The sequence below is a fragment of the Centroberyx gerrardi genome, chromosome 19, assembly GCF_048128805.1.
Source record: "Centroberyx gerrardi isolate f3 chromosome 19, fCenGer3.hap1.cur.20231027, whole genome shotgun sequence".
NCBI classification, from domain to species: domain Eukaryota; kingdom Metazoa; phylum Chordata; class Actinopteri; order Beryciformes; family Berycidae; genus Centroberyx; species Centroberyx gerrardi.
Window position 1 is genome coordinate 23,216,210 of NC_136015.1, and position 13,612 is coordinate 23,229,821.

Sequence of the window (13,612 nt, forward strand, 5' to 3'; positions counted from 1 at the left end):
ATCATCGCTGCAGCTCCATCAGTACAGCATGAAGATTAGAGAGGGAGGGAGAGGTAGAGCTGTGAATATACCTTTTCCTGTGTTTGCTGGCCTTTATTTTCTCGGTCTATATGTTGCAGATCAACAGTGCAGCGGCTGACTTGTCCGCTCCAGTTGTCGTTTCATCCGGCTGAATGGCATGCGGGCCTTTCCTAAGCTTCTCATGTAATTGATTTTGACAATATCCCCGCCATCCTGTGTTTTCTGTCCTCGGCGGCCCGGGCCACGCGGTCTCTCAGCTGTTTTGAAGCAGGCAGGTTTGAGTAGCTTGTGCGGTTTCTTAGCTTCGGCAGTTAAAAGTGAACCGACTGTGTGATCTATGTATGATTCAAATGCATTTTCCCCCAGCGGGTCTCCTCATGGGATCTGTTAGATTTTTTATGATATCAGGATATTAAAACAAGCAGCTTTGTTGTCAGAATTAGTCGAATTTTCCTTCTAACGGACGGCTATTTGATTTTTATGCAGATTTCGCAATGTTTTGTAGATCTGTATTACACAGCCTCAGAATAATAATGAGACCTTGGACTCCCTGTGAAACTCGCCGCCCACCAGCTGGGGGTCGTGGACCGCAGGTTAAGAGTGGCTGCGCTAGAAGATGTTTAAAATCCTTCTTCTTGTTTTTTTCTTTAAAGATTATTTTTGCCTTTTATTAGACAGCTCCAAGAAGAGAGAGAGACATGAAAGATTGGGAGAGAAAAAGAGAGGAGGATGACGTGCGACAAAGGTTTTGGGCCGGATTCAAAGTCAGGACGCCGCGTTTAGATGGCGCACGCCTCAGAGACCGCTGAGCCACCAGGACGCCCGAAGATGTTTAAATTCGGGACAAATCTGGTGTGAATCGTCCCGATAATCCTCCAGTCTGCCCCCGGCCTTACAGAGCGAGCAGGACGGGTTATCCTCCGGCCGCCCTGCCACCTACCATCTACGACGACGTCACCGGTGGAGCCGGGGGAGACAGAACACAGTGGGCAGAATAATATCCGACGACTTCGCTGTTTAATCTGAGCGTGGGAAGTGAAGAAGACTCGCTCCTGTTGATGTGCCCTCGAGCAAGACGCTTAACCCCGACCTGCTCCGGTGGAACGGCTCAGCAGCCAATAGCAGAAGGCTGTGTTAGAGCCGGGCAGCTCCCAGGTGTCAGTGTATGAGTGTGTGAAAGTGTGTGTGTGAGTGTGTGTGTGTAACCCTCCGTCCCCCGGCAGATACAAACATGTTCTTAGCCAGCTTGCCTGGGCAAAGTCTGCAAGATCCTGCTTTATTTTGTTTTATTTAGTCTCCATCTTTGTTGCTGTGGTGTTTCTCCACTGCACTTCCCACAGATCACCTGTCAATCAAACCGTGTGGGCGGAGCTTGGGATTTTCTGTCGCTGCAGTTTGAGTTTCTCTTCTCTCTGTCTGTTCAGCCATGGTGGCTATCGCTGCTCATGCTAACTACCCAGTTCTTCTTCTTCTGCTGATTCCAAACAAAAAAACCTGGAAATGTGATGGATTATTACTTTAAATAAGAGTTAAATGACACAGGTTTATGCATTGAAATGATCCTCAGTAATTAGTAGCAGCCTATGCAATCAAAGCAAAGCACTCTCACCGACTCATCCTACGGTCTAATGCGTATTTTTACATCGAGCAGTCAAAATGAGGCAGAGCAGGTTACATTTACATTTTAAACAGCTAGTTTTGTCTCTTATGTAGACTTGTAGACTCGACTTAACAGCGAGTGCAACAGTAGAATCAGCTTCGATTCCCAGATCGCCGACATCACAGGCAGCCGGCGGTGAGGAGTGTGAAGATTAAAGCCACAGCGGCTGACAGGATCCCTGTGGAAGAAGAACTAGTAAATAAGAAGTAAATAAGAGCTGAGGAGAGCAGCGGAAGGCATTCATTGTCAGCAGCTGAATGTGGGTTTATTTATTTATTTGCTTTACTTTAAGGAATCATTATACAACATGCAGCAGAGTCACATACACTGCATGTCACTTTTTCTCTCTTAGACACACACACACATACACACACACATACACACACCTTACACCCTTTCCTCACTTTCTAATACATAAATTCATGCACAACCCTAACCCACACACACTGCATCTCTGTATTGTTTTGTTTCTACTGTATTTCACTCCTCTCTCTCCTCACACTGCAGCCGAATCTACATTCCTCTGTGTAATCCTCTTTCCCTCCATCCCCTCCTTCGCTTCATCCCCCCGTCCCTCCGTCACCTGCAGGTCTTCCTCTGCTTCTCTGTTCTGCTTGTGCCGTACCGCTAATTCTCTGTGGTCCTGCTCCTCCCGGCTCCTCTGGGTCCCTCCGCACATTTTGGCGTGTGTGTGACTTGGATGTCACACTGTGCTGGAATCTGGAAAGGCAAAAACTCTGAATTTGTCAGAAGCAGACACCGAAACTTCCTACCTTTCCGTCTTGGAGGCTGTCACTCATGATGACCCCACCTGACAGAAATGAGAGGGGGGGGGAAAGTTGGTGAAATGAAAGTCAGGGAAATGGTTTTAAAGGGGAAATACAATGTTTTTAATTTGAATGTTATCCCCTTTGTTGCTTCAGGTTAACTAGAGATTAATTAGATTGCAAGTTTTTTACAAGAATGATGTAATGTTCCTGTCAGTTACTAGTGACGCTCATAGCTGAGATTTTGCAGAAAAAAGCGTCCCATGTGGAGCGTCCTGGTGGCTGAGTGGTCCAAGGCAGTGATTCTCAACCTTTTTCATATCAAGGACCCCTAATTTAGTCCACATTAGGGCCACGGACCCCCATTTGATGAGATTGTGTCTCTCGGACCCAAATCTGAGAATATTTTTATTGTCAGATATGATTTTGTCCAGAATCCCATGACTGACCCCTGGAACCCCCTCAAGGACCCCCGGTGGTCCCCGGACCCCACGTTGAGAACCACTGGTCTAAGGTGCACACCACGTAACCACAGAGTCCTGCGGTCGAATACAGCCCAGTCTCTCTTGACTTCAATCTGAAATGCTTAACGCTAGCTTCAGGCTTGCCACACTGGTTTCAGTTGCCACCTGTGCAGTACGGCTGAAGCAAATTATTTATTGCAACAAATAGAAGCGTGCCACTGTAAATGGCTTAGAAATAGATGCACATAACACTGTTGTGGGAGCCAGATACAGTATGTCAAGTCAAGTCAAGTCAAAATTTATTTGTATAGCACATTTAAAACAACCACAGTTGACCAAAGTGCTGAACAGGCTTAAAAATAATAAAATAACACATAAGAATAAAAGAAAACAATAAACATAATAATAATAAAAGCATTGCGGCACAATAGAAGATGAAGTCAAGGTGTCAAGCTCAACTCTAATTAAATGCCAACGAGAAGAGGCGGGTCTTAAGCAGCGACTTAAAGGTTTCTAAGGTCTGAGCGGTTCTTATATGAATAGGTAAGCTGTTCCAGAGATTAGGGGCAGCCACCGCAAAGCCTCGGTCGCCTCTGTTTGTGTGCCTAGATCTCAGAACATCCAAGAGCATCTGGTTGGTCGACCTCAGTGCTCTAACTGGAGTACGAAGAATCCTGCTAGATAAATTGGCGCCAGCCCATTTAAAACCTTAAAAACAAGCAACAAAATCTTAAAATCCATCCTGAAACGGACAGGAAGCCGGTGGAGTATGTGATTCTACAGTGACAGTGTGCTGATTCCGCTTTTATTTACAGATAGCAGGACATAAACTGTCGTTTCTCGCTGCAGCACACTGAAAACTGCCGCTCACTAGTAGCTGAAAAACCTCCAGTCAGTTGTGGGAGCCAGATACAGTATGTGATTCTACATAGGGCTGAACAATTAATTGAAATTTTATCGAAATCGCAATATGGCCTACTGCAATTTTCAAATCGCAGGAGGCGCAATATTTGTTAAAGGCGAAATGTGTGTCAAAATACCATTTTAAATGAAATATTGTCGTGCTACAGAGACGTCCTGGCCTACACATCATATTCTACAGACTTAAGAAAACATCTTTGTTTGGTACAGATCCCCGCAAAAATCACACCATAATCATTTTAATACGTTTTTCAATGAAAATGAGAATAATGATGTCAACATGATCATTCCCTCTAATATCGCAAATCATATCGCAATTGCAATATCAGTCAAAATAATCACAATTAGATATTTTTTCAAAATCGTTCAGCCCTAATTCTACAGTGACATTGTGCTGATTCCGCTTTTATTTACAGATAGCAGGACATAAACTGCCGTTTCTCGCTGCAGCACGCTGAAAACCGCCGCTCACTAGTAGCTGAAAAACCTCCAGTCAATACAGCCAAGTAGCTGGAATTACCGCAGGGAGTCGTTTCTGGCCGATCTGCGGCTCCTCTCCCCCGCGGACGGCCTGCGGCGGCTCCGGATAGAGCCGAGCGACAATTAGCCAAACTCTCCACACAGCCTCCGCCGCTGCAGTCAAATTAACTGGATGAACCTGGAGACAAAGAAATAAACTGTGTTCAAACAGTGAGCTCAGTCATTTCTCCGTTTCGGTTTTCCTGCCACTCGAAGCGAGAGAGGCGTGAGAAGGAGACGCTCTCTGGTTCAGCCCAGAATAAAACCCACTTGGGTGCATGAACTCTCCCATTCATCTTCCAGTGCAGCAGCTCCAGAGGATTAGCTCCCCGGTTTTGTGGCTTTGGGAGAGAGTTCAGTGTGTTTTTTATTCACAGATATTGATTGGACCATAGGAATAACATTTACTTTCTTATAGCAGCTGTTCCCCTTTAAATGTCTGCTGCGTCTGAGTTGAGAACTCTTTTGAACATTTTTGTTTTACTTTCTGCCGACTTTTTCAGCCCGTAACCCAAATTAAAATTCAGTTTTCTTCTGTTATCCAGGTCAGGTTTGCAAGTTCTGGTTAGAGCAGGGATAATAGCTCACCATACTGCACACTTAAATGCTTCAGACTGTCTCTTATTTACATATCTTCGATGTGTTTAAAGTGTTAATCCGCAAGTCATCTTTGGTGATAAGCGGTCCTGGCTGTGATGTTTTTGCGCTGCACTTCCAAATCCTCATCCTTTAACTTTCACTGTTGTCCTACTTAATCCAAAATGTCAGCAAGAGTTTCCTCATTAGGAATGTAAACAGTAACGCTGGAGAGAGACGATGTGCACCTTCCTCAAGGTGTGTGAGCAAGCACAATAAATACAGTGTGTGAGTAAGGCCAGTGTGCGTTATTTATTTACATTGTTTGTCGGAGAGTGAGCGCTCCACAACAGAAGTGAGATTACCTGACACTGTTATATAATCAGCATAAAAATAAGCAGTGGGTAAGCAAATGTTTGGAGCTGTATTCATGTGGGGAGAAATATGACAGTTTCAGCAGAGTGAGAACACAGTGTTTATACTCCAGAATCAAAACATCCTCTCTTCTCTCTCCCCTCTCCTCTCTTCTCTCTCTCCTCTCCTCTCTTCTCTCTCTCCTCTCCTCTCTCTCTCCCCTCTCCTCTCTTCTCTCTCCTCTCGCTCCTCTCTTCTCTCTCCCCTCTCCTCTCTTCTCTCTCCCCTCTTCTCTCTCCTCTCTTCTCTCTTCCCTCTCCTCTCTTCTCTCTCCCCTCTTCTCTCTCCTCTCTTCTCTCTCCCCTCTACTCTCTTCTCTCTCTCTCCTCTTCTCTCTCCTCTCTCTCCTCTTCTCTCTCTCCTCTCTCTCCTCTCCTTTCTCTCCTCTTCTCTCTCCTCTGTCTTCTCTTCTCTCTCCTCTCCTTTCTCTCCTCTCTCCTCTTTTCTCTCCTCTCTCTTCTCTCCCTCTCCTCTCTTCTCTGTCCTTTCATCTCCTCTCTCTCTTCTCTCTCTCTCTTCTCTCTCCTCTCCTCTCTCTCTCTCTCTCTCTCTCTCTCTCTGTCTCTCTCTCCTCTCCTCTCTCTCTCTCCTCCAGGGTCTCCTCTCCTCGTCAGGTGAAGCGCTGTGAGCTGCCCCCCCTCCCCCCCTCCCTCCCCTACAGACCTCACTCAGCACCCCGCCCCCCCCTCCCAACTCTCACCTCTTAACCCCACCCGGCTCCACCTGCCTGACCCCATCCGACGGCTACCATTGGCCCTCCCTTTACCCCATGGTGGCCCCAAGGCCCGCCCTCTCGCTGCTATTGGCTGTGCTGGCCTGCACGGGGCCCGCCCGCCCCTCGCCCCCCCTGCTGCTCCGGCCCCGGGAGAGAGAGAGGGACTCGGGCGGCGTCAACATCGCCGTGGTCCACTCGGGCTCCTCCCTGCTCCCGGAGACGGCGGTGGTGGGAGGCGCGGGGGGCGGCGAGCCGGGACCGGGGCTCGGGCCCGGTCCGGGGAACGGTCCGGGAGGAGGAGGAGGAGGAGGAGGAGGGGGAGGAGGAGGAAGAGGAGTAACGGCCTCAGCGTCTGTGGCGGGAGCGGGAGCGGGTGCGGTGGGGTCCTCCTCCTCCTCCGCGGCGGCGGCGCTGTCGCTGGCGGCGCTGGTCGGGGAGACGGTGATGACGCCCTCTGGTCAGGCCAACGTCATTTACCTCGCTGTGAACGAGAGCAGCCCGGGAAGCCTGCTGCTGCAGCTGTGTGAGCTGCTGGCCACCACGCCTCTGCAGGTACACACACACACACACACACACACACACACACACACACACACTCTGTCGGACCTCAGACTTTAACCTGTCTGTTGGCATGGTCTGCTTGTTTGTTCATTCATTCATTCATTCATTCATTCAGTTGTTCCAGCTGTGTGAGCTGCTGGCCACCACGCCTCTGCAGGTACACACACACACACACACACACACACACACTCACATACACACTCACATACACACACACACACACTCACTCTGTCGGACCTCAGACTTTAACCTGTCTGTTGGCATGGTCTGCTTGTTTGTTCATCCATCCATTCATTCATTCATTCATTCAGTTGTTCCAGCTGTGTGTGCTGTTGGCAGCCATGCCACTGAAGGTACACAAAACACACACACACACACACACACACACACACACACAAACACACACACACTCTGTCAGACCTCTTTAACTTGTCTGTTGGTATATGGTTTGCTTGTTCATTCATTCATTCATTCATTCATTCATTCATTTATTCAGTAGGGATGGATGAGTCCACATTGACTCCTTGTAATGGAATTGATGGAAACGATTCTAAATTGATTCAGACTCCAAATGAAAATCAACACAAAAATGTAAGTTTGACGCTGGTTTGCATTCCAATAATGAGACTTGAATGTCTCTACCCCCCCCCCCCCCCCCCTCCCCCCATCCCCCCCCCCTCCCCCCATCCCCCCCCCCTCGTTGTGAAATGGATCAGACCGAGGCAATCGAACACAGATTAGTATAGATAGGTCGAAATCAGAACAAGTTAATTACAAATTCATTCAAATGAAACAGTTTCTTCGATTCCAGAGTTTGGAGTCGAGATTGCAACAGGAGTCGGCTCCAGTTCAGTTTATTAGTAGAATCTATTCTCAGAGTCAACGTGATGGAATCGAGAATCGATTCTTTTGGAGTCGACTCTCCATCCCTATCATTCAGCTGCTTCAGCTGTGTGAGCTGTTGGCTGCCATGCCACAGAAAACACACACACACTGTCACATCATTGACCTGTCATTGTTATGGTTTGTCAATGAATTAATTTGTTCATTTATTTATTCATTAATTTATTCATTGATTCATACTATGACACTTGTGGATGGGAGAGGAACTTAGGAGTCTGCAAAGTCACCTGTGTGAGCTGCTTGTGATCTTACTGACATGATGAATATATGTCATTCATTCATTCTATCTATCTATCTATCTATCTATCTATCTATCTATCTATCTATCTATCTATCTATCTATCTATCTATCTTCTATCTTCTCTCTGTGTCTACCTGTCTATCTATATTTAGACTCATATCAGTTGAACAGTTGAAAGAGCTTGTTATGAAAGTCTTAGATCAGGTATGATATTAACTCTTTTATGTAACACTTGCTATCTTATTCCCAGGTTCTCTCTCTTGTCTATTTGCATATCAAATGCTTCCCAGTGAGAATTGAGCTGTCGGCTGCACTTAACTTCAATTTACTCGGCTGAATCGCTACAAGAAAACAAGCGTCTGTGTTATCAAACCGGCCTCAAATCAATATCGGCCCTCTAAATATCATCAAGCGCAGTGATGGCCACTGCCAGAACGTCCCGCATTTATCTTACATTCATTAATACTGCAGCCAAGTCTTTCTTGAACGCTGGACAGTGGAACCAAATGAGCATATGATACCAGGCCGTCTGATGGCTGAGAGAAGGTAGTATTAAGAGAGACTTTCTTGCCAAATAATTCCTCTCTACTGGCTGCGGCACGCAGAACGCTGACGGATCTGAAAATGGAGCCAGATCAGAGCCGCAACTTTGGAGATACACATGGCTTCTATTTTTTGTCAGACACAGCGGTCTGCTCTATATTTGAGCCATATAAATACAAATAAATGCCAAGATATTGCTTATTATAGTAATTTATCACCATGTCAGCAACTAAAATAGAGGACACATAAAACAATCTGACTGAAATAAATGTTGGAGATGAGGTTATCTGTGGAGCTGCTGAGAAGTATGCCTTCACTAAAAAGTGACATTAGTACTCCTATATGGTGCATTAATGTTGTTTATGGAAAAATAAGCAAAACTAGATAATTTCTTGGCGCATTTTCACCTTTATTCGACAGTAGAGATAGTGGAGATAGACAAGAAAGATTGGGAGGGAGAGGAGGGTAAAATGCGACAAATGTCCCGGGCCGGATTCGAACCCAGGAGGTTGCATTACAGTAATATGGTGTGCGTCTTCAACCACTGAGCAACCAGGACACTAGATAACTGTGTTCACATAAAATGTAGGCTCAACACAACCAGCAGACTGCACCTGAACAAAAGGACCCGGTGTAGCAGCTTGAAATACCTACAGTGCTACAACTGGACCACAGCAAGTTCAGATATGCAGATGTTCCCCCTGCAGTGTAGTTCAGGTGTCAGCGCCGCAGCAGTCCAGCAAACATGCAGTGAAAGTGGAACTTTTGTATAATAGACACCTGTAAGTGAGCCTTGTTGGAGCTGAGCTGGCCCATAGGCCAGGAGCTTATCTCCTGTTTCTGTGGTGTGAAGCAGCTTAAGCTGTACAGGTACACCCCCCCACCCCCACCCCCATCACACACACACACACACACACACACACACACACACAAACACCCCCGGACAGGATGCCAGTCCATTGCAGGGACTTTATCCCTGATTTTATCTGTTTTCACGCTGATTGCCAGGCAGAGAGGCAGAGGGTCACTGTGTTTTTAAAGGCTCCTCCAGTTGTTTCTTCACTCCATTAGCTGAGATATTCGGTTTATTCAACAGTAGAGATATCTGTGAGCAGGATAAGAAAACGCCTTTAACAGTTTATCCCAAATAAGACCTTTACAGCAACATGAGCTGTTATCTTGACTGCCGTGTTTCTTTGCTCACTTGCTCAGCTTTTAATTTATTCCCAGGGTTTAGTGTGAAAGACCGAATTGCAGCTTTGAAACTCTGATTATAAACCTTATGAAGACTCAGTGAAGCTAATGTCACTTTACAGTAACCTGCTCCGTTTCATTCTGCACCATGTGTTTTATTCTCAGGGTTTGGTGTTTGAGGAGGAGAGGCCCCCGCCCCCGAACCGCGCCCCTCTGGCCCCCATGCTGGAGTTCGTCTCGGCCCAGACCGGGGTTCCCGTGGTCGCCGTGGGGGGAGGGGCCAGCCTGGGCCGAGAGCCACAGGTACAGTGGATTTCTGCACATTGCATCATTAAGCTCTTTTGTTTCATTGGGACTAAAACAAAGACCGTCTGTGTTTCAGAAGATGAACCACTGACTGTAGATAATAATGAGCAAAGTGACGTCACCTGTTGACCTGACCTGTTTGAAGTGGGATTTCTGGGCGCTGTTTTTGGGGGGAATTTGTGCCTTTATTATATAGTTATACGCACTGAAATTCACATAAATATCATCCTGCTGGAACAGTTATTTAAAAAAAAATCACCATTAGTTGCATTAGAAGAAATGATGTGACTATTTGTTGTGGCTATAACTTATTGTACAAAAAACTGATTGGCTTTATATTTCTACATAGAAGATGGGCTTTGGTCCAATTGACCTGTACTGAGGTGGGTGGAGTTTCAAATTCAGTTCGCAAATAAGAATTTGTTCTTAATTGGCTTGCCTGGTTCAATAAAGGTTCAAATAAAAACGAAATAAAGGATTGTCTCTCCCAGGACTTCTGCATTGGCTTCAAAGCCAAAGCCAGTTTTGGACCTTGAGGTAAACCAGCCAGTGGTAAAAAACAAGCCCAAATGACACAAAAATGACGCAACTCTCTGGCTTCACTTCTGCCTCACGCATAACGCCCTCATCATAGTGACTGAGCTGAAACAAAGTTCTGTTTCTCAAAAAACAAAACCATATTTTAGCTCTAGATGTTACCAATCCTTTAGGCTTGGGCGCAATTTGGTACAAAAAATGAATGTGGCTGTTTTGAACAGCAGATATCTGCAGCAGAAGGCCATATCTCATGTCTGTAATACCCAGAAACAGCAGCTGAGTGAAGAATCTCTGCTTCCTCCTCTCAGACTAAAGTCCCTCATGGGATGAAATGTTCCCCAAACGCTCAACCTTTCAGAAAATGTGCTGCTCTGACCTCATCGCTAAGCTGTAATGAAGGAGTGCGGGACAATTTATTTCTTTCAAAATTGCTCTAATTCTGTCAGTCGTGCTAAGCTGATCAGATTCAGAATCAGAATTGCTTCTATTTACCGAGTAGAATGAATGTGCAAGTAATTTGACATCATTTGGTGCAGAGAAGTGAGAGTCCATTAGTGCTTTAGTCCAGTGCCACAAGTCATTAAACTGAGAAGAGGTGCAACTGCAATTGCAATCAGTACATTATTAAATTTCATATTCCTGCTCAGATCGTTTTTGTTTTTCCCACTGCGCAAGACGAGGGCACCAGAGGACAAATTCAGATCGGTCATAACCTGATATTCAGACTGAATGTCTGTTTCATTCCCATTATTCAGCCTGAGATTTCCTCTATGTTGTTTTCTGTGTGGGGGGGTTGATTTTCCCCGAACCAATCACTAGTGACTGACGTATCTGAACCAATCGCTAGTGACTGACGTATCTGAACCAATCACTAGTGACTGACGTATCAGAACCAATCGCTAATGACTGACGTATCAGAACCAATCACTAGTGACTGACGTATCAGAACCAATCACTAGTGACTGACGTAGGCTATCTGAACCAATCACTAGTGACTGACGTATCAGAACCAATCACTAGTGACTGATGTATCAGAACCAATCACTAGTGACTGATGTATCCGGCCGCTCTGACGTTACTTCAGTCACACTGATGCTGGCTGTATTTACTAACTTCACCAAGAATGTCGGTCGTTTTTGACAAAAATATCGTCTTTGCAAAGACAATCTGTTGGTTAAGGAGGTGATTTCAACAAATATTATTCTGCCGAAACGTCAATGAAAAACTGTTGCATGAACAGTTCAAACTTTAGTCCCGCCCACAAAGGCTCTGATTGGCTCGATTGTTTCTCGGAGCAGGAACAAGCCGTTGACTAGAGCAGCACCAGACTCTCTGGTGGGCTGGATGAGATTCAGGAGTCTGGAACCAGGCTGGTTGGTCAGTCAGTCATCAGACATTTAACTTAACAACAAATATCGCTCTCTCACCTTGCATTGAATCAGGTTTGCTTGCCCAATGTTACAGTACAAGTACAAATGGTACATTTTTAGTAAGATTAATATGCCACATAACTTTTTTGCAGATTTGCAGATTGAATTATTAGTTCTACAAACATTTCTCTGAGTTAGAGCTGCTCTGAAGGCAGAAATAATCTTGTTGGTTAAACCTCAGTGGGCGGAGCTAAAGAAACAGTTTTCAGGAGCACAAGTTAGCTAACTGGCTAATTTGAATGGCAAAGAAGGGTCAAAATATAAATAACAAATATAAATGGCAATGACTTCTGTTTGTTTCATGCATTCATGGTGTTGGAAGGTCAGCAGCTAGCTAACTAGCTTACCTAGCTAGCTATAGGCTAGTATGGCTAGTTTGGACTTGGAAGGTCAGCTAGGCTAACTAGCTAACCTAGATAAGATTGTATTTTTTTCACTTTATAGAAAGAGTGCTAGGCTTCATAATATTATCTTCCTCCTTTCTTCCCTCTTGTCTTTTTCACTGAGCTTCAGTCTAACGTTGCTTTAGCCAGAACAACTGTGGTCCTTTGGCTCCGCCCACTGAGGTCTAGGGTTAAAGGTCAGGATTATTTCTGCCTCTGAGAAAAGTTTATATAACTAAACTCCAATCTGCCCCTTGATTGCCTCTGGGACGACTAGTGGAGCATGTTTCCTTGTACATGTCAAGAATCAATCAACCTTGTGTCAACAGTGTTTCTGAAACTGCGTCTTGGGAAACAGAATCAGTCACAGCGTTGGTTTCTGGTGACTGCCCACATTACAAGAGTGCTAGCAGAGTATGTTTTAAAGACCCGGCTCCCAGGAGGACGTGGGAAATTCGTTTTAGGTTTTGTGCTACAGCACCGCTCGCTCCCCATGCACTGCACTCCCAGCTGGGTGACGGGAGCAGCCGGGCTTACATCATAAATCAGGCTGCCGGTTTGATATTTGACCCATTTCTGCTCAGAACAACCCGAGGTGAACCCCGTCGAAACGCTACGCTCCCTACAGTTTCTCCTTTGATCTTTCACATGTAGAAACAGGGCGGCGATGATTAATTTAAACAAATGCTCACTTGTTTAGTGTTTAGTGTGGTGCTAAATAATTAAAGCGTAACATCACTCCCCGTTCCAAGGCTGAAAAACTACTGATGATGTCAAAAAGCGCATAGGCGTCGCACATTGTTATGGAAAATCTCTCCCTTTGTTTCACCGTTTCAGCTCATGCTCATTCCAACTCTCCACACACAGTAGAGCGCCTTTTCCTTTCTTTCCATCCCTCCTTTTGTTCTAGTTTTAGGGAAAAAAAACACAATAGAATAAAGAGGCACAAGAAATGAATTCCACTTTCTTGGTATTGTGTGGGATTTCAGCCAGTCAGCGCCTCCTCCTCCTCCTCCTCCTCCTCCTCCTCCTCTGCGCAGATTAAATGTGAATGGAGCAGCGGAAAGGAAAGCTATCATTGTTTCTTTTATTGACATTGAAAGCCTAATTCAGAACCCAAGGACTTTTTTGACAGACAGACTGAGTTATTCCTCTGAGTGTCCCTCTCGGTAAAACTAAAGTCAGTCGCCAGGCGAAGAAAAGAGCTAAACGGGACGGGAAGGAGAGCTGAAAGGAAAGGCTTAGAGGGCTGCGGAGACACACACACACACACACACACACACACACACACACACACACACACACACTGCTAAGAGAAACTGAAAACACACACACACGCTTACACACCGCACAGAGAAACTCACATGTACACACACACACACAAGTACGTACGCAAACACATCCAATAATTTATGTATTGATAATATGCACATATACACACTAACTTGTGTGTGCTC

The 13,612-nt window shown here is 45.6% G+C and overlaps 1 protein-coding gene across 1 annotated transcript in view; it reads left to right on the plus strand.

Moving 5' to 3' along the window:
* The first annotated feature begins 6,111 nt into the window (after positions 1-6,111).
* grin2da (glutamate receptor, ionotropic, N-methyl D-aspartate 2D, a) overlaps positions 6,112-13,612 on the plus strand; it is a 133,824-nt gene continuing 126,323 nt past the window's right edge. The window contains 3 exon segments of the mRNA XM_078290189.1: positions 6,112-6,343; positions 6,428-6,609; positions 9,665-9,802. Of these exon segments, the coding sequence (XP_078146315.1) occupies positions 6,112-6,343; positions 6,428-6,609; positions 9,665-9,802 (552 nt within the window).